Source organism: Notolepis coatsorum, assembly GCF_963971535.1.
Source record: "Notolepis coatsorum genome assembly, chromosome: 11".
Classification (NCBI taxonomy): Eukaryota; Metazoa; Chordata; class Actinopteri; order Aulopiformes; family Paralepididae; genus Notolepis; species Notolepis coatsorum.
This window is the reverse complement of record NC_140175.1, coordinates 38,518,357-38,537,728: the sequence shown is the minus strand read 5'-3', so window position 1 is coordinate 38,537,728 and position 19,372 is coordinate 38,518,357. Positions and strand designations below refer to the sequence as shown.

Below are 19,372 nucleotides of genomic sequence, written 5' to 3'. Positions count from 1 at the left end.
TGCGTATAGTAGGAAGAGACACCAGAGCAGGATAGTCACAGGAAGAGAGGAGGGAATGATCATAACGATGCTGAATGAAAACGGTTTTAGGTACCACTGATGATGGGGTCCATTACAGACTTAATGCAATCCAATATATGTGCAAGCAAATCAATATATTGTTGACTCCACCAAATTTTGAATCGACCAGTATAGGCAGAGAATCGTTCTCAACCCCATGAAGCATTTTGTCCTGCCAGTTATACTTAAAACACATTTTCTACGAAACAAAGATGACTAATTCTCATATTGGCGCATTCTTCCAATTCTCCTCTCACAATATTCACCCTCACTGAACTGAGTCGTTTGAAAATGTGCCTATATGTGATGTCATATAGTCACTGCTGCATGTTAATGTTCAGGCGAACACGACGCTCAGCAGGCCCGGCGCAGTGGTTTAGGAGCCCAGGCTCAAAACAGCTCGAGATCTTGAGGTAGAAAAATGCTGTTTTTGAGGACTTGATTAGAAATACAAAACAATGAATAAAAAAAATATATATATTACAGAGGTGTTCCATAGACTCACAGGAATTGTGTAAAAGTGCCCAAATAGTGAAAGAAATAGTAAAATAGTTCCCCTTTAAGAAAAGTATAGCTTTGTTCTTGATTGTGGGATTGACCATTTTGAATCAAGTCTGGGTAATGCAGTCACATTCACAGCAGGGGCCTGTAAAACAGTCCTATTTTGATAATGGAGTGAGCCAAGTAAAGGCAACCTTTTCTGAATGGGTATTTAAAACTCCCATTCATTGCGTGTTTATTGTAAACACAGACATCAAGGGTATTCAAGTTATGCGCCACATTGCCATTGACATTAATACATTCACCAAGATCGCATATAGTGTAATCGATAAGTCGTAAGACAGTGACCTGTCCTTAGCTTATTTTGGCTCTATGACTGAGGTTAAAGTGCAAACTTTCAGCTGTAATTTGAGGGTGTTTACATCCATACCGGGTGAACCATGTTGTAACCCTATTATCCATTGTCCCCCCCACTTTACATTGGATAAATTAACAAACTTAAATAAAGTTGTCATATTTAATATTTGGTTGGAAATCCTTTGCAATCAACGAGTGCCTGAAATGTGCAACCCTTAAAGGTAGAATCTGTAATGCAGTCAAACAGCAACCTCCAGGCAACCCTCATGATACTGCGCTTTGTTTATTAATTTGTTTTGGTTCGATTTAAATGAGTGGGAGGTGTTTGTATTACTGGCCACACCTTAGAGCCTGAGGTGTAAGCATCAAAGTAAACCATCCCATTTACCGACGCAAATTATAACCACACATCAAACCAAAACAAAGAAATGTAAACAAAGCACAGTATCAAGAGGGCCTCTTTCACCTAGAGGTCACCGTTTGACAGCATTACAGATTCCACCTTTAAGTGGTAATTTGAAATTAAATGGGATTTTAGGTGTACAGTGGACTCTCCATCAGAATACTCTTAACACAGTATAGGATATGTAGCTGACAGGGGCGCCTTAAGATTACTTTAGGGCCCAGGGCTACAGATGTTTTGGATAGAGCGACAGAGGTTCCCAGTTAGATTCCTGCTCCTGTCCTTGAGCAAGACACTTAACCCCTAACTGCTCCCAATGAGCAGGTTGTCACTTGTGCCGTCGGTGTGTGAATGAAATGGCCAAAATGTGAGGAACAAATTGTAAAACGCTTTGGATAAAAGCGCTATATGCACCATTTACATAAACAGCCGCAATTAAAGCTTAAAATCTACACTTAAACTCAGTCATTGTTCCATTTCAAATCCAATGTGCTGGAGTACAGACAAAACACATGTTTCACTTAATGTCCAAAGACATGAATTATTATGAGATAAGATCATGTAATAAATGTACATGTAATAGCATGCACTTGAGAAAAAAAATAGTAAAAAAAAAACTCCTTTAAAATACCTTCATTGTTGCAATACTAGCAGCAATTCATATGCAAATCTGATGTATGTAAATGCATGATGCCCAAAGATAAATTTGACTTGAATAGCTCAAGGCATGTGTTGCTCACCCCATCTCTTGCTTGTCTGTGTGTGTACTTGTAGGAATGAAACTAGACATTAGCAGTAGGTGTTGCACTTAACATTGTGAAATAACTAATGAAGATAGTATATTTTAAAGACAAGTGAGGCTTGCAGAACATTTATTTAAATTTGGGAACTGGCATAGTAATGTGCCATAGAAAATATATAATTTTCAGTTTATGAACATATAGTTGACCATATTTTCTAGGTATATAATATTGTTGTCTTACAATGGAACTAAGAAGAAAAAAGGTTTTCGGTGTGAAATTATATACACATGATCAACACTTGGGTTTTGGAACGAGACAAAAAGAAAACCAAACTTATAAATGGCAAAAACAGAAAATAAAAATCAAGTTCAACAGAACACAATAAAGATAGTCTTTTGACGTTTTTAATACACGGTTAACTGTACACATGAGGAAAAAAAAACACTAAAATTAAACATTTTGAAATTAGAATATCCCTTTTCATTAAGCAATGAAGTTAATACTAGATTCATTTTTTCCGTAACTAATCAATCATACATATATTAGATCACACGAAGTAGAAAGAAAAAAAATGAATTAAAAAGTTATTAGCATTTGGACTGTACACGAGTCCACAGTGTGTACTGAATGGGGCGTTAGGGAACTGGGTGGTACCAAATAAGACAATTTTTGATCGTAATACTTAGAATATAAAAAAACTACAATTAATTATTACACAGGTAGAATTCCAGAGGCTTAGCAGTCTTGAATGAATTCAGGTACAGAACATACATAAAAACCTATTCATTTCTCATTTTTGTCCATAGCAAGATGCAACATCAAATTTCAAATTACACATTCACGATCTTTGAACATTTTCAGTATGAAAACATAACAGAAAAACAGGGACAGTTTTCCTGCGATAATGACTCAATGGAAAAAAGAAAAAAAAACGTCTTTGATTTAATTATATATATATATTTTTAAATAAAGTATTTAGTCAAGTATCTGAGCATACATACATAGTTTTACAAGATAGCAAAGGCAAAAAACTCACAATATGCAACATCCCCCCTAGTCCCATATCAGATCATTGTAATAAAAAATTATCCATTACACTTCCATATGCCTAAAAAAAATAAATCTAAGAACTACAAGTTAAACGTCTGTCAAAATATTAGAGAATCCATCTTTGTTTCAAAAATGAAATAAGATATTGCACCTTTTTTTAAACCAGAGTACAATAAAATGACAATGAAAAACAGAATACAAAGCACAACAGGAATTAAATTAGGAATTGACTGCCATTTGCCAACATCACTCCTTGTATTTTGTAACAAAAAGAATACATTTTTTCCTGTAACAAAACATCACAGTTTCATTTCACTGAATTAAAATGCTTTATGTAAAAGGAAAAGAAAGAAAACATTTTGTACACATTCTTAAAACATCTTATGACATAAACAAAACAAAAATGTATTCAAGACTGCTAAGCCCATAATTACGATTTTATTGCAACAGAACTAGAAAAAATAGATTATATTGCGTCTGCTGAAATGTTACAACTCCGGGGTTCGTTTTGGCGGTAGAATTTGAATCAAAAAGGAAAATATAGAAAACAAAACAGCTTCTCATAAGTCCAAAAGGGATCCCGGATATTGTCCATTCAAAATAATGGTGTACACAAGTATTTAGTAACAATTAAATGTTCCCGATTTAGAAATATTCTTTTTTTTCTCTTTTTTTTTCCTTTTCTCTCTCTCTCTTTTTTTTTAAATCATATAAGTCATTCTACAGCTAGTGTTTCTCACTAAGAAAAAAGTAAAAGTCTTCAAGGCGTTGCAAATCTAGAAACCTCTGTTACAAAAGGTTTTGTTTTCATCCTCTCAGTGATTCAAAAATCTTCAACTAAAGGGTGTCCTCTCTAATGATCCTGTAAAAGATAGAAGATGGAAATCAGTTAGTAAACAACCGCTATTTCACAATCCCATGATAGTTCAATGTGCTTCAAGCATCACACAGAAAATGTCATTATACTGCTTTTCATGAAGTTATAATTGATGGGGATAGCTGAATTCAAACAGTGCTTTTACCATACTGTAAAGTGTGTGAAACCTCATTAAGGGCCATTGTTGGGGTAGAGGTTGGATTCTCACCTGAAGGCCTGGGGCCTGTGTCTGCTGTGCACCCTGGCCGTAGTAGGCCCCCTGCTGTCTGTAGTACTCTACCCAGGCAGCACTGTAGTCCGGAGGGGAGCTCTGCTGAGACCCGGGGCCCGCTGCCTGGCCTGGAGGAGGGAGACAAGGAACAGAGGATGAGCAGGGGGAGTGAGTGAGATGGGAGCAATCAGGAATCTTGAAAACAAGGGTTCATACTAGGGGTGGGACAATACGAGTAACTCATGATAAGATACTGTGTGACGACATTCGGCCCTTGATAATGTTAAAATCACAATATCTACAATAATCGATACATTGCGAGAAATTTCATCTATGATACATCAAAATATCTGTAACTGAAGAAAAAATACCCATAAAAAGGCAAAAAGCAGGAATTATGTATTTATTCACAGAATTGACATGAAAGCTTTTTAGATTTTTTTCTTTTTTTTTAATCCACTCTCTCTTATTTTCTATATTTTCTCCCATCCCAATTTCGTATCATCCAATTCAACCCTCCCCTGTCACGAACGCCGTTTCTTGCCTCCCACAAGCCGGCTGCAATGTGGACTAAGTCATACATAGCACAAGTCCCCTCCGGTACTTGAGGTAACAGCAGTCGCATCTTTTCACCTGCGCAGCTCGATCTCTGTGGCGAGGAGTAACGCGTGGGAGGCTCACGCTGCCCCCGACACTTCCTGATTCTACTGCGCAGGCGCACCAACCAACCTATAGGAGTCGCTGTCCACAACGCCCGATCCCCACCCATCAGTTTCCCACCCCCTAATACGGCCAATGTGTATTAGTACGGACGACCAGCTAAACTGAAAGCAAATGTGGAGCGCTGGGCTCGAACAGGCAAGCCCAGCGTCTCCAGATTTCGTGGCGAGCGCCTTGCCCACTACGCCACGTAGCCGCCCAGCTTTTTAGATTCTTTAATTAAGCATTACATCACACGCAGGAGTGGTTTGTGACCAATAAACCATGCCTAGGGGTGGTTGTTAGGCCCGAGGCGCAGCCGAGGGTCGTTAGACCCCCCTAGGCATGGTTTATTGGTCACAAATCACGACTGCACGTGGTGTAAAGCTTTTATACAACTGCCAGATTCATCCAACCTTATTTCTATACAATTAAACAATTAAACAATTAAACACACATTAATCGAAGATTTATTGAAAAAACCATCCGCCAGAAAAAGTAGTTCCCACAACTCCATGTGGAAGCAGCTTGAAGTGCATCCAACCAAACTAACACATCCAACTGTGTATTATTGGAATGATTGAGAGAAGTTGCCTCATGTGGAAGCAGCTTGAAGTGCATCCAACCAACTAACACATCCAACTGTGTATTATTGGAATGATTGATTGAAAATTTTATTACCAGATGCAGAATGGGTACAATACAGTACGGCTCAATACACACAATTGTTAAGGGAATGCATAGGAAAAAAACGTTTTCTTCGCCCTATTTTTTTATTTATTTCTTTTAGCCTAAACTTAACCAGTTGGAAACCAGGGGTACAGTAATAAAATTAGCAATCAACCAATCAATCAATTCAATAGACCATGCTCACTTAAAACAGCGCTGCTTCTCTCTCAGTCTGACTCCCCCGCTGTTGCAGACAGGAGTGTGTGTGTGTGTGTGTGTGCGTGTGTGTGTGTGTGTGTGTGTGTCACAGTGTGTGTGTGCGTGTGTGTGTGTATGTGTGTGTGTGTGTGTGTGTGTGTGTGTGTGTGTGTGTATGTGTGTGTGTGTGTTTGTGGGTACGCCAGCGTCGGACAGTGAGAGAGAACGCTGCAGTCAGTAGCAAGAAGGAAGTAGAAATTTAAATCAATCAATTAATCTATCAATCAAACCGCGATTTTTCTTTTGTTCTAGATTGCCTCAAGACCCATCAATTACATCATCCAACATTGTTTAAAGGGCTAACACATTCCCCTTGACAGAATCGCTTCATATTTAGTCGTTTAGTCGCCATTAACATATCCATTTGTAAATATTATTGGCCACCTTCTTGTGATCCGGCGGAGTGATGTGATGTGGGTCGGTTGTGGGCGGGTCCTGGGCCAGCAGCGTGGATTGTTGCCAATAAAGACGTGTAAAATGACTGTTTCAGCCAATCAGAATCGAGAAATTTGCATGCCGTTGTATAATGTGCATCACAAACTAGCCAATTGTACATGAAACAATGTACAACAAATTGCATAGTGCCTCTTTAGGACACACTGACTGCAACTTTATTATTAACTATTAATTGTGTCCCGACAGAAAACTTTGTTGCCATCTGCACTAATATATATATATATATATCATCAGTTTAATTTAATAAGCTAATGTTTTCAGTCTGTTCACCTAATTCCAATCTTTTGTTGTAAAGTTTAGCAAAAAAAAATGTTTAGATTATCATCATCATTTAAAAAATATATAAATACTGGGTCAATGTATCGTTATAATATTGCCATGCAAAATATTGCGATATATTGCTCTATCGATTACCCCCCCCCCCACCCCTAGTTCATACACAGTTTCTGTTTTAAAATACCATACTTTCCCAGAGCTCATCTTAGACAGGAGGAGATGAACCAATAGTAGCGTCAACAGGGACCGTACCAGCACGGTGATACACCTAGCTTAAAGGAAAACTCCAACATTTTGGGAAATTAGCTTATTTGCCATCTACCCTGGAGTTAGAGGAGGATGCATACCTTTTTCTTCTCTGCGCATGCAGTAGGAGTAGGAAGACGGTGGGAACTAGGCTAATGGAGGAACCTACTTCCAGTGACTGACGCTAAGCTAGGCTAACGGTGCGACGTGTCTTCCTACTCCTACTGCATGCACATAGAAGAAAAAGGTATGTATCTTAACACTCCAACATTTTGGGAACCCTGGAGTTAGACAAGAAGATGGATACCTTTTTCTTCTCTGTGCATGCAGTAGGAGTAGGAAGACGTTTGGAACTAGGCTAATGGAGGAACCTACTTCCAGTGACTGATGCTAAGCTAGGCTAACGGTGCGTGTCTTCCTATTCCTACTGCATGCACAGAAGAAAAAGGCTATGTATCTTCTTGTCTAACTCCAGGGTAGATGCCAAATATGCTAATTTCCCAAAATGTTGGGAGTTTTCCTTTAAATCCATCCCACTCGTGCTAGCAAAGAGGTCTACAGAAAGCAGCAAGTTTCTGACTGTAAATAAGTGCACACACAGAAAACATGTTTTCTAGGGAACAATGTCTTTGTTAGCACAATCGGGAGGTACATTTTGGGTATGTTTCTTTTATATAGTTCTGTGATTTAAAAAAGTAAACAAGGCAAAAATTTAAAAGTTATAACCATAAGCGACACTCAGGAAAATGGTCTGGAGTAATGTAAAATATGTGTGCCAATTAGTAAGTGGTGAATAATAACTTATTCAGACCAGTATGGTCCTTTATATAATTCAGTGTTGCCGTCGTGAATTCACACACTTTTCCCCAAATTACTGGGGGGTGTTTCTATACTTATAAATACCTCCAAATTGTCAAATAAATTTTCCAGACCTGCATAGGCACCAGTGGTGCGTTATTGAAATCATCTGGGGTTGCACGCACCTAATGGTGCGACGTGCACGCGCGCTCCCGGCGCGTGCGCGCACTCCCGCGAATGCGCATTTAATGTCCCCTCGCTTGAGCACAGACTAAAGACAGTGCCTAATTGCCTCTACGAATGGAATGTAACATGTCATTCACAACAAGTTAGGTGTGAATGTATCCGAGAACGTATTTAGCACACCTGACGACCGGCGCTATTGATATGCAAATAGCGAGTACTTATCTGTATTATCCCATGAAGAACGCATGCCTGATAGGCACCCCGGCATTTTGGTCAATGGCATCTTCAAATCTTTTAACCTCTTTAGCCCGGAGCCCTATTTTCTGAAAATCTGCCTAAAATACATACCTATAGTAAATGGAATATTGCTCCACTTCTACAAGGTCCATTTGCATGTTCTTGGTATCTAGGGACATCTATGGACCCCAGTGAATGTATTCCCATTGTCAGAAATATTGTGTCTATTACTAGGCTTGCTTAAATTGTGATGAAACAAGAGAATATGAATTATGATTTTTCTTTGCATCTTTGACAGTGAATAACACCATGCTAAAAATGACCAGACATAAGAAACTACCACTGAGCTCGTTCAGTAACTTCTTGATATCACGTGTACAATAAATCTAAGGAAATGAATAAAGGGAAGATGATTAAACAGAAGGTTTTGTAGATACAGTACTAAATTCTGCCATCCGGACCCATGCAATTTGAAATATTATTATAGAATATAGGGCCCATAAATGACCTTATTATAGCCAACTTGCACACTATGGATCGGGCTGCGTGAACATTTAAGGCAACCAACTTGTGTTCAGCTTTGTCTCTGATTGGCCACGACCCCCCCCGCCCCTTTTGCCGCGAGCGCGGCAGAGGTCCCTGCGAGCGGCAGAGGTCCCTGCGAGCGGCAGAGGTCCCAAATGAAATGAATGAAATGCGGAGCTGTAATCGTTGTCCGAATTGAATCACGCGAATACACAACGCATTTATCAAAACAACTACGCGATTCACTCGTGGAGGCTGCTGACTGATTAACTAGAAACTGCACATTGAGGGGGTTTGAATCACGCTACATCAGTGGAGGCTGCTGACCAGATTATTATTATATTAATTTGGCTTACTGTTACTGTATTGTTTGTCTTGTTTCATGGGCTGCCAAAATGTTATATTTTGCACCAGGGAACTTGAAGGTTCATGCACAAGACAAACAATACAGTAACAGTAAGCCAAATTGATTGTTCATTATTGTTCTGTGTTTAACAATATCTGAGATATTACATTTATACATTCATATATATGACATAACTGTAGCATATAGATTGATAGGCCAAGTTGTCCTGAAAAAAAAATTGTATATCACTTAATTTTGCAATAAAGGGTTGAGGTTACACACATGTGCGTTGTGCATGAACCTTCAAGTTCCCTGGTGCAAAATATAACATTTTGGCAGCCCATGAAACAGCTCTGCCATTTTTAAACTGATTTCAAATCGGATTTGTTGCTAAATGTTCAAAATAGGGGAGACAAACTAACTGCACTCCAATATATGCCAATAACGTTAAGTTTTGTGGTATATAATCCTGAGTAATAAAGACAATTCATACACTAGTAATTTGTTTGAAGGCAGCTAGAGGCCGTTGGGAAGTGTAGTTAAAAAAAATTCCAACGCTCATTGAGAGCTCCGATTGTCCTCTTCTCAAAATGAGAAGGTTAAGTGTAAGTTAGTTTAGTGCAATAAATGACAGATTGAGAGTTTCTGCCTGATCTGTGGTCTAGGTCAAATGAAGCAGATGTCTGGTCTCTTACTCTGTTTCTTGTAGTACTCCTCCCAGGCTTTGCTGTAGTCAGGGCCGCTGCTCTGGGCTTGGCTCTGCTGGCCTGTGAGCAAGCAAGACCGAAGCACAAGTCAGTCGACTGTATTTCCAAAAATAATGTAACCTCCCATTACATGATCTGTGACAAAGATGTGCCAAGTTCCAATTATATAGGCCGTTGAGTAAAGTTCAGTTTTTAACTCTTAAAAGAGATGATTTAAACCAAGGCTGGGATTTTCAAGAACCAGTTTGATTTGAGCGCTTAAGATTTGTGCACTTGTTTTAAATATGGTCAGAATGGGATATCATCACACTGAAGAGAGAAAGGAGGGGTAGCATGGGACAATCTCAGGCATCCAACTTCAACTTCCATTGAACTTGGGGGGGGGGGGGGGGGGACCTCAGTACTCTGGTGTCTAGCCTTCTCTTTTTTCCCCCCTGAGTGACACTTGCCTAGCTTGTTTATAATACTGCTCCCATGCTTTGGAGTAGTCCATCTGACTGTTCTGGGAACCATTGTGACCTGAAACCCAGACAACACTGTGTGTTACAGAGTTACTGCATGAGGTTGTGGCTTACCATCCAGACATTTTCTACATTTTGGGGACACTGTACTTTGAAAATTCTCTCTCTCTCTCTCTCTCTCTCTCTCTCTCTCTCTCTCTCTCTCTCTCTCTCTCTCTCTCTCTCTCTCTCTCTCTCTCTCTCTCTCTCTCTCTCTCTCTCTCTCTCTCTCTCTCTCTCTCTCTCTCTCTCTCATCTCTCTCTCTCGTCTCTCTCTCTCTCTCTCTCTCTCTCTCTCTCTCTCTCTCTCTCTCTCTCTCTCTCTCTCTCTCTCTCTCTCTCTCTCTCTCTCCTCTCTCTCTCTCTCTCTCTCTCTCTCTCTCTCTCTCTCTCTCTCTCTCTCTCTCTCTCTCTCTCTCTCTCTCTCTCTCTCTCTCTCTCTCTCTCTCTCTCTCTCTCTCTCTCTCTCTCTCTCTCTCTCTCTCTCTCTCAACTTTTTCTCTTTGTGCTGTGGGGGGTTGGGTCACTTTCCTGCAAACAACAAGCAAATCCTTAGCTATACGATTTTTTGCAACAATACAAAATGGATGTACATTTGGAGGATTCACATAGTTTGCCTGCATCTCCAGTTAGTTAGCAAGCAAGCTCTCTGATGTCATTACTATTCTGTGTGCGTTTCATTGCTTGTTTACTGTAGCAAGCTAGAAACTCCTTCCAAAGATGTTTGGAGAATATAGAATATGTGGATGGGTTCTCAAAGATAATCTTGCCCTAACGCTACCACCACTTACTCCTCCTATTCCTTACGGACTTCCATCAACAGTAACCCACTTTCTTTCTATAAAAACACTCTCATAGTGAACATATCTTCTAGTTTTCTTAGCAGCTCCTCTCTTGTTGTGTCTGTAGAAGTAGCTTCTTGTTCAGTCAGTGGTTTACTGTTTTTGGGGGACATTGCCCCCCCCCCCCACCCCCCTCCCATTTAGAAATAACTTTACTTACTGGGGTCCTGTTGGCCTTGAGGTTGCCATGTCTGATATGTTGTTCCCCAACCTCCAGGTATGAATGTCTGAGGGCCACTGCGAGTACAACAGGGAGAGGTCAGTGTGTGAAGCGTGAGTAGCCTTCAGCCAAATGGACTTTAGAAGTTAATTATTCATCACTGCATAAATACTACAATTCGCCAAATGGCAGTGGGTCTAGAAGTACATTATATTTGTATTAATACAACTACTATATATGTATTCATGTACGTATATCAACGCTGAACAATATATCAACGCAGACAATTTTCGTACAATTCCCTAACGTTTTCACACGATCCAAGTTCATAATTCTGTATATTTCAGTTCTTGCGTAGGAACCATGAATAATTAACAGATATGTACAATTATATTGTTAACTGTGTTACAATAAAATAAACACGCCATGTAAACGTGTAAAGTGTGAGGTGGTGAAGGACCTCTTACTTCTGGTGAGGAGTGGCCTGTCCCTGGGTGAAGGGATTCATGCCGAAGCTGCTGTTTCCTCCCATTCCCGAGGCCTGGAGTGGAGAGAGCAGAGAGACGGAGTGAGAGACCACACTTGGTGGTTAAAAGAAGCCAACAGGCAAGGTCAAAGGGCAGGGCCGGGCGCTGACGCACTCCATTAAGTCCATTTGATGGATTCTTCATGTTTAACCCCTGGTGACATCCTGCTGGACGCCACACACCACAGGAACCAGGCTCACCCCAGCCGCTCTCTACATCGACATGTGTCCTCATGAATATTAGGCCAGACAATGGCTTATTGGGGAGGGTGCCAGGAGAAGGGGTGGGGGGAGGGTGCCAGGGGAAGGGGTGGGGGGGAGGTGCCAGGAGAAGGAGTGGGGGGGGGGGGGGGTTGCAGACCCAGACCACCTACCCCAATTTTCTCATCGATCAGCTGGCGGGCCATCTCCATCTGCTGAGGGGTGCCTCGGATGGAGAAGATGCGCACGTTGGGGTCGGTGTTGGGTGGGGGGGTTTCTCTGCAGCTCCACGTGGGCACCAGACTGCTGGTTGATGTTCTTGATGGTCTCTCCACCTGTGGGAGAGAGAGATAGAGAGAGAGAGAGAGAGAGAGAGAGAGAGAGAGAGAGAGAGAGAGAGAGAGAGAGAGGAGAGAGAGAGAGAGAGAGAGAGAGAGAGAAGGATGACAGGCAAGAGTTTAAGTCAAACATCTTGAATCAATGCTGAAACATCCTGAGCCAATGCCAAGCGGTTGGCAATGAAGAATAAAAAAACAAATCAAAAGAGACAGTCATGTAGAAATTTATCTACAGCCTTAGAAATGAGATATTGAACAATAAAGAATGTCAATGTACTTGTTCCGTCCTATTGCCAGACGGACATCAGACCGGAGTTCAGACATCAACATGTCTGCAACCAACATGACTCCACAGAGCACCAGGCGATGCCGCTACCTTACGAGACTATGGCATGTGTCCAATGGCTTCTCTTACCATTCTATCTTAACATCCGTGCTAAATCAGAGACAAAGGGAGACACTTTGCCCCCCCTCCCCACGTTGACGAATCAACCGGCAGCGTCTCCACGTGTGGGCAGAGCAATTAAACCAGCGGGGAGAAATGAAACATAGCCGCGGGAGAAAAGGGATGAAATTGGAGCGTATCCTCCTTCTGGGATATCGTTTGTCTCTCTCTTTTTAGCCTTTTCAGTCTTGACTCCCGTGTTGTGCCGTGTGATGAGGGGAGGGAGTGGACGAGGGGACAACCCCCCCCAGGCCCGTCTCAATGAAAAGGCTGAGGGGGCTTCCCGAGGGGACACCGGGGCTGTCCCAACATCAATTACACATTTGTTCACTGGTGGCTGACACTCGGGACGACCCCGACTGACCCAGGCATGAAAACGCTCATCAAAACCTCTCCTCCTCCTGTCGCCTCACCGCCGCTGCCAATACACAGCACATGGGCCATTAAGCCATTGTCAACCAAATGAAACTTCTGCCTTAATGAAGCCATTATGAGCTCCTCTGGTCAGACAGCAGAGAGCAATGAAGACCCTCGCTATTCATTTCATGGACTGGGCCTTGGTGAGGACAGATAATACGGGCCTTATTAATGAGACTGGTTTAGTGAGCTGGAGAAAAGGAGGGCGACACAAAAGTGCAACTGGTGACGGCATTCAGGGCGAACCCAAAGGACTTGTTAGCCGTTGGTGTGAAAATGTGGACACAAGCTCACAAGTACTTGGGAGAACAACACAACAGTGAGAATGATTTCTGGCGATTTTCAAAAAGCGTTTAGATTACTAATCCGATATGAATGGCATAAGTGATGAAAACGGATACAATTTCTGATACAAGATGTGAAATCAGTGGGGGCGATTTGTATTCTCATAATTTAAGGATTAGCTGACATTTTTAGGGATGCACCGAATATTCGGCCACCGAAAATGGTTAAAAAGGGCACTTTCGGACGAAAATATATCACAGAATGTCAAATAACAGGGTTATGTTCGTAACCTAACGTGTTGTTGTGATGACGTAATCAAAACGCAGCTACAGACATAGCATGCGCAACATGTAATCTACAGCCTGTGATAACTACCGTACTTTTCGCATTATAAGCCGCACCTGAATATAAGCCGCAGCAGCTAAATTGAATGATGTGTACATATATAAGCCGCACTGGACTATAAGCCGCAGGTGTTTTAATGTTTAATTACCATATGTAATTAGCATTGGGACACAATACTGTCGGAAAAATAACAAGAATTAACTAATCTACAAGTTGTATTACGTTTAGCAAATAAGGGAACAGATAAATAACATTTCAATGCAGTCAAAAAAGCAATATTTTGATTTTTACATTTTCGGGTTTGGTCACGTCGAGTCACATATAAGCCGCACCGTTATATAAGCCGCAGGGTCGAAAAATGGGGGGAAAAGCTGCGGCTTATAGTCCGAAAAGTACGGTAACTCCTCTTGGGAGTCGCGCTGTTTCTATGTAAACTCTGTGAGCAACTCTAATAAATGCGTCTTTAACATGCTTTATATCCTCGCCATTACTATATGCCCGTCGCGGTTAAAAACCTACGTTAGCGTTAAGCTAGCTAACAACGCTTCCATTCCTCGTTCACTAGTCTCTCTTAAGCTACGTCATCCCCCGCTAAGAGTCACGGGAGATGTAGTAAATACAGTCCTTCCATGTAGGCTAGAACGCTGTGAATTATGACTCAGTAACACTACAGTAACATCATTAAGTCTGCTATAAGCTATTCTCCCGCTCATGTGTGTGTCTTTATGCAGATATTTATGCAGTTTTAAAGCACCTTGGCTTTGTTCTGAATGCACTTTGTTGTAGTTATCCTACAGAGAAAAGAAAATGCACTTGACTTTAATGCACATTTTGTTGTATGCAAAGAGAAAATGTTTAAATTGTACAATCTTTCAGCAGTCAGTCTGGAATTAATGTATGCATTCAAAAGTGCTGAATAAATGTTTTATGGGCCCATAATAGTGATTATTAATATTATTTAAGTTAAGTTTAGCCATAATCAGGTAGCAAAAAATAAATACATTATATATATATTTATATTAATCATTTTCGGCCTTTCGGCATTCGATTTTCGGTCAACCGTTTCTTATTTTCGGTATCGGTTTCGGCCAAGAATTTCCCATTCGGTGCATCCCTAGACATTTTAGCTTTACATTTGAAGTCTTCCTTACACTAAAGGCAAATCACGTTTCAAGTCTTCCAGGCAAATCATGTTTCACGTCTTCCTTACACTAAAGGCAAATCATGTTTCACGTCTTCCTTACACTAAAGGCTCAAGCTCCATCAGTTCACATTTGTACTAGAACTTAGAAGTCACAAATTAGATTTTGCATTGAATTCAAATTATATCAAAGTATGAAAGCTAACATTAACTGTAGGAAAAATGTAGTGTTGTAAAATGTTGTTATTGAGTAGTCGGCTCAGATCGGTTCACTTTTTATATGATGATATATGAACAATAATTCATCTTTACTATGAGATGTGTGGCTGTCATAGGACTGTTTTCAGCAGCACCATAACATTTCTGCTAAAAACTACTAGACCTATGACCCTGCTATATATTTTGTCGAGTTGTGTCTTACATTATCATAAACGTTTAAACAATGTTCAAACCCAGATAAATCTGTAATTTTAAATCAGGGTAATGGTGCATTTCATTTGGTCGCCTGTCATATCATCTTTACCCCCTTCCTACACCACCCATAGTGTGACCAACTGCTGTGCCTCCGGTATCGTGCTACGCTTGGCTGATTTGCTCTTTATGGGCGTGATCATATCACGCTTGATTGACAGCTTTTACCTCAAGTAGTTAACATTTTATTTTCCATTCAAATCACTAAAACGTTAACGACCCAAATCTGTGGTTTTATTTAGCTATACCTCCCGCAGAATGAAATGGTTAGCATTCGCTTTGCTACAACCTTTAATTGAGATTTAGATTACATAGCTCAGTTTGCCAGTAGCTTTCAAACCATATCAGGCTAATATGAATTCTCATTTCTCAATCTAGCTAAAAGCTAAGAAAAGTACAGTGCATTTTAGCAGTGAAGACAACATCCCATGCTCCTTTCACGACATCATCAAACTCCGTCTTTTGTTATAGTTTTGAGTGAGAGACCCATAGCGGCGTAAAAATTACATACTGGACGTTTAAAGTTAGGAGTATACCTGGCTTGTAATTACTCTCGAGGTAGGTGCTGTTAAGTGGCATTTCTTTGTTAAAATAAGTGTTAACTAACTAGCTCTACATTCTGACAGCCATCACCGATAGTGTGTCTGGTCATCAGTAACATGGTATCCAAGTCCCTCCTGCTCTGCAGTAAACAGAAAATACTGGTATCCAGTTCCCACTTTATCCAATCAAGAGAGAGAACTCCTCAAAGTGGGACGTGGAGAGCAGGAAAAACATGGTGCTCGTAAATGTTCTTTTTCTACCTAAACGGTTCACAAAAAATATGTTTCTGGCAACATACAATAGCTAGATCTGAATTCATATGTAATCTACAACGCAGTGTGTGACAGGAAGTTAGCCAAAATGCAGATATCTCTTAAAGCCCTTTTAACTTTCAGAAGTTACCAATATTTTCAAATATTTCACAAACTACGGTGCTGAAATCTACAGCCTTTCTTTTAACATTGTAGCAGCTTCCACACAGTTTCACTCCATCTCACTAATCAGCTAAAAGGCAGGCTTGGGTTAAAGTTGGACTGGTTTGGTGGGTGGTTTGATTCATCAACAGGCTGTGTGTGTGTGTAGGGGGGGTCAAAGCAGAAGGGCAATGGGCTGCATATGGCATCGTAAAGATATTAATCACTGCACCCTTAAAGAGCTGGCTGACAGCACCCAGACCCACCAGCCATCTCCACCATATTGGCCCAGTTCATATGCTAATGAGAAGAGAGAGGGACGCAACGCCCAGGTTTATTTGTTTCCCTCGCCCCACTAAATGCACAAAAGCCACTTGACATTTCTATTGCCATGTTTTTATCATAGGTAAAGAGGCCCCCTCGGACCACGCCCACCACCGCACGCACACATTTGTGCCGAGGACACACACATACACACACACACACAGAACTCCTTCCAACGCAATGGTCAATGACTTTTAAATAGCTGGCAATAGAGTGGGCATGAATAGCCAATAAGCTAATTCCTCCTTTTCATTCCCTCGCTGCACTCTATTGGGCTGAAAGGGCCTCATTAGATGCCAGGCAGCCTTCCACATGATTGAGGGCTGTTATTATGCACCTTTAACAATTAATGTCACATTACACGCATTATCCCCGTCATTAAGCCCTTAGTGAGACCAATGAATGCCGCTTGTGCTGTATACATGAGGCCTGGGGCGCCGCCACCCTCCCCCCTTCTCATTCTCCTCATCAGTTTCACACAGTGAGAGATACCCAAATGATATTTAATTATGAGAAAGGGGGAAAAAGCTTTATCTAATGAACTGCTTATGATACACTTTGGGGCGCTGATATGCAGTTTAACCTGGAAGAAATTCACATCATCTTTGATCTATCCGTCTGTGACTGCCGGTTAAGTTTAGAGTGTGTGGCAGAACGTCTGCAGGGCAGGACACAACAGAGTGAGACTATTTAAACCAGAAAGATATAGATGTAGAATCAGCTTCATGTATCCTGTTCAAACTAGTAATGAAAAAATAAAAACTACATATTACATGAAGTAAATAAGAAAAAAAGTTTTTAGGTGGCTATGAAATCAGTGTGATATACCAACATCATCCTGACTTCACCACAGTGTGATATACCAAGATCATCCTGACTTCACCATGACGACCTTCTCCTCACCTTTGCCGATCACCAGGCCACACTTGTCGGCGGGTATCGTGTAGGTCACCTCCTGCAGCCCCCCGGGGGCGCCCATGTTCCAGTCGCTGCGGCCTCTACCCCGGCCTCTCGGTCCCATCGGACCCCCGAAGCCATCTCTCTCCTGTGGGGCGGGAGTGTGTGAGTCCAGGGTGAGAGGAGACTTAAAGAGATACATGGAGGGAGAACTAGAGTGAGGTTGTGTGTCGGGACGTCCCCAACCGAAGGAGAACTAGAGTGAGGTCGTGCGTCGGGCCGTCCCCAACGGAGGGAGGAGTCGGACTATAGAGTGAGGTTGAATTCTAAAGTTGACTTTTTTTTACTAGTTTATTAAATAGCTAAATCTGTAAGATTTCTTTGCCAAGATTGTTCTCCAGTGAATCAATTTAAATCTATGCATTCAGCATAAATTAAAAGACCAATTAAAATCTGTGACATTGTTCTGATGCCAGAGAGGTGTGAATACATTTGCAGCTATAACTGAGAATCATTGAAAATGACTGTAGTCATACGCCCTAGTTGCGGCCATCTTAAAAAAATGTAAATAAAAAATGCCCAAAGCATTTGCTGGAGATATCAAGGACAATTACAGGGAACTTATTTCAGACAACTCAAACAGCCCGCGCACACTTCACTCAAATTCAACCCATTTTCAACATTTTCCCATACCCATGGGTGTTATACCCCACCACGTGTGAAAACCGTATGACTTATTCATCACAGCTGCTTGCAATTTGTCTTTGAGCCCAGTGGGAGACCCTGAGTCAGTGATTCACCATGTGAGGTCTAGTACATACTGATAATTCCTCTAGTGGTGAGACATTGTAACTAGTACGTACTGGTATACCCCTCTAGTGGTGAGACATTGTAACTAGTATATACTGATAATCCCTCTAGTGGTGAGACATTGTAACTAGTATATACTGATAATCCCTCTAGTGGTATGCAACTAGTACAAAGTAAACTGATAATCCCTCTAGTGGTATGTAACTAGTACATAGTACATACTGATAATCCCTCTAGTGGTGAGCCCTTTTAACTAGTAATCCCTCTAGTGGTATGCAACTAGTACAAATTGATAATCCCTCTAGTGGTGTGCAACTAGTACGTACTGGTAATCCCTCTAGTGGTGGGTAACTAGTACGTACTGATAAGCCCTCTAGTGGTGGGTAACTAGTACGTACTGGTAATCCCTCTAGTGGTGAGACCTTTTGACTAGTACTGGTAATCCCTTTTGTGGGGAGACCTTTTAACTAGTACTGGTAATCCCTCTAGTGGTGAGACCTTTTAACTAGTACTGGTAATCCCTCTAGTGGTGAGACCTTTTAACTAGTACTGGTAATCCCTCTAGTGGTGAGACCTTTTAACTAGTACTGGTAATCCCTCTAGTGGTGAGACCTTTTAACTAGTACTGGTAATCCCTCTAGTGGTGGCTCAGTGAACAGTGGCTCTCAAGAGGTGACAGAGGAGGGTTTGGTGATAGAAGGGACCTAGCTGCCTGTTACCTGGCTATACATCTGTCTGAGGAGCTCCCCGCCACCCAGCCACAGGGTTAAGGGGTCAATGGTAGTGGGAGGCTGGGCGGGGGCTAGGCTGGCCCTGGCTGGCACCCACCTGCCTAGAGGATTGCCTGAGGATGGCTGTATGGAGGGACAATGGAAGGGACTGAAATCACAGGGCCAGCTTACAAAAAAGGGATGAATAGATTAGGGCTGTCGGAACGAATTTCAATATTCAAATTTCATTAGAACTTGAAAAACAAAAACAAATTTGACTACAAGTCGAATGTAAGAAAATAAAACATAGATACGAGGTGTAAATAAATAAATACAACATTATTGATATGAGGTGAATTGAAAACGCATCATTGGTTTTTGTCCCCCTTTTTTTTTTAA

General features: G+C 41.3%; 1 protein-coding gene across 1 annotated transcript in view; it reads right to left on the bottom strand.

The window, feature by feature from the left end:
* Positions 1 to 2,452: 2,452 nt before the first annotated feature.
* The window catches only part of fubp3 (far upstream element (FUSE) binding protein 3), a 147,230-nt gene continuing 130,310 nt past the window's right edge, over positions 2,453 to 19,372 (bottom strand). Inside the window, 8 exon segments of the mRNA XM_084323998.1 lie at positions 2,453 to 3,976; positions 4,200 to 4,330; positions 9,594 to 9,665; positions 11,108 to 11,184; positions 11,575 to 11,648; positions 12,008 to 12,097; positions 12,099 to 12,169; positions 17,460 to 17,601. Coding sequence (XP_084180124.1) covers positions 3,968 to 3,976; positions 4,200 to 4,330; positions 9,594 to 9,665; positions 11,108 to 11,184; positions 11,575 to 11,648; positions 12,008 to 12,097; positions 12,099 to 12,169; positions 17,460 to 17,601 — 666 coding nt within the window. The 3' untranslated portion in view covers positions 2,453 to 3,967.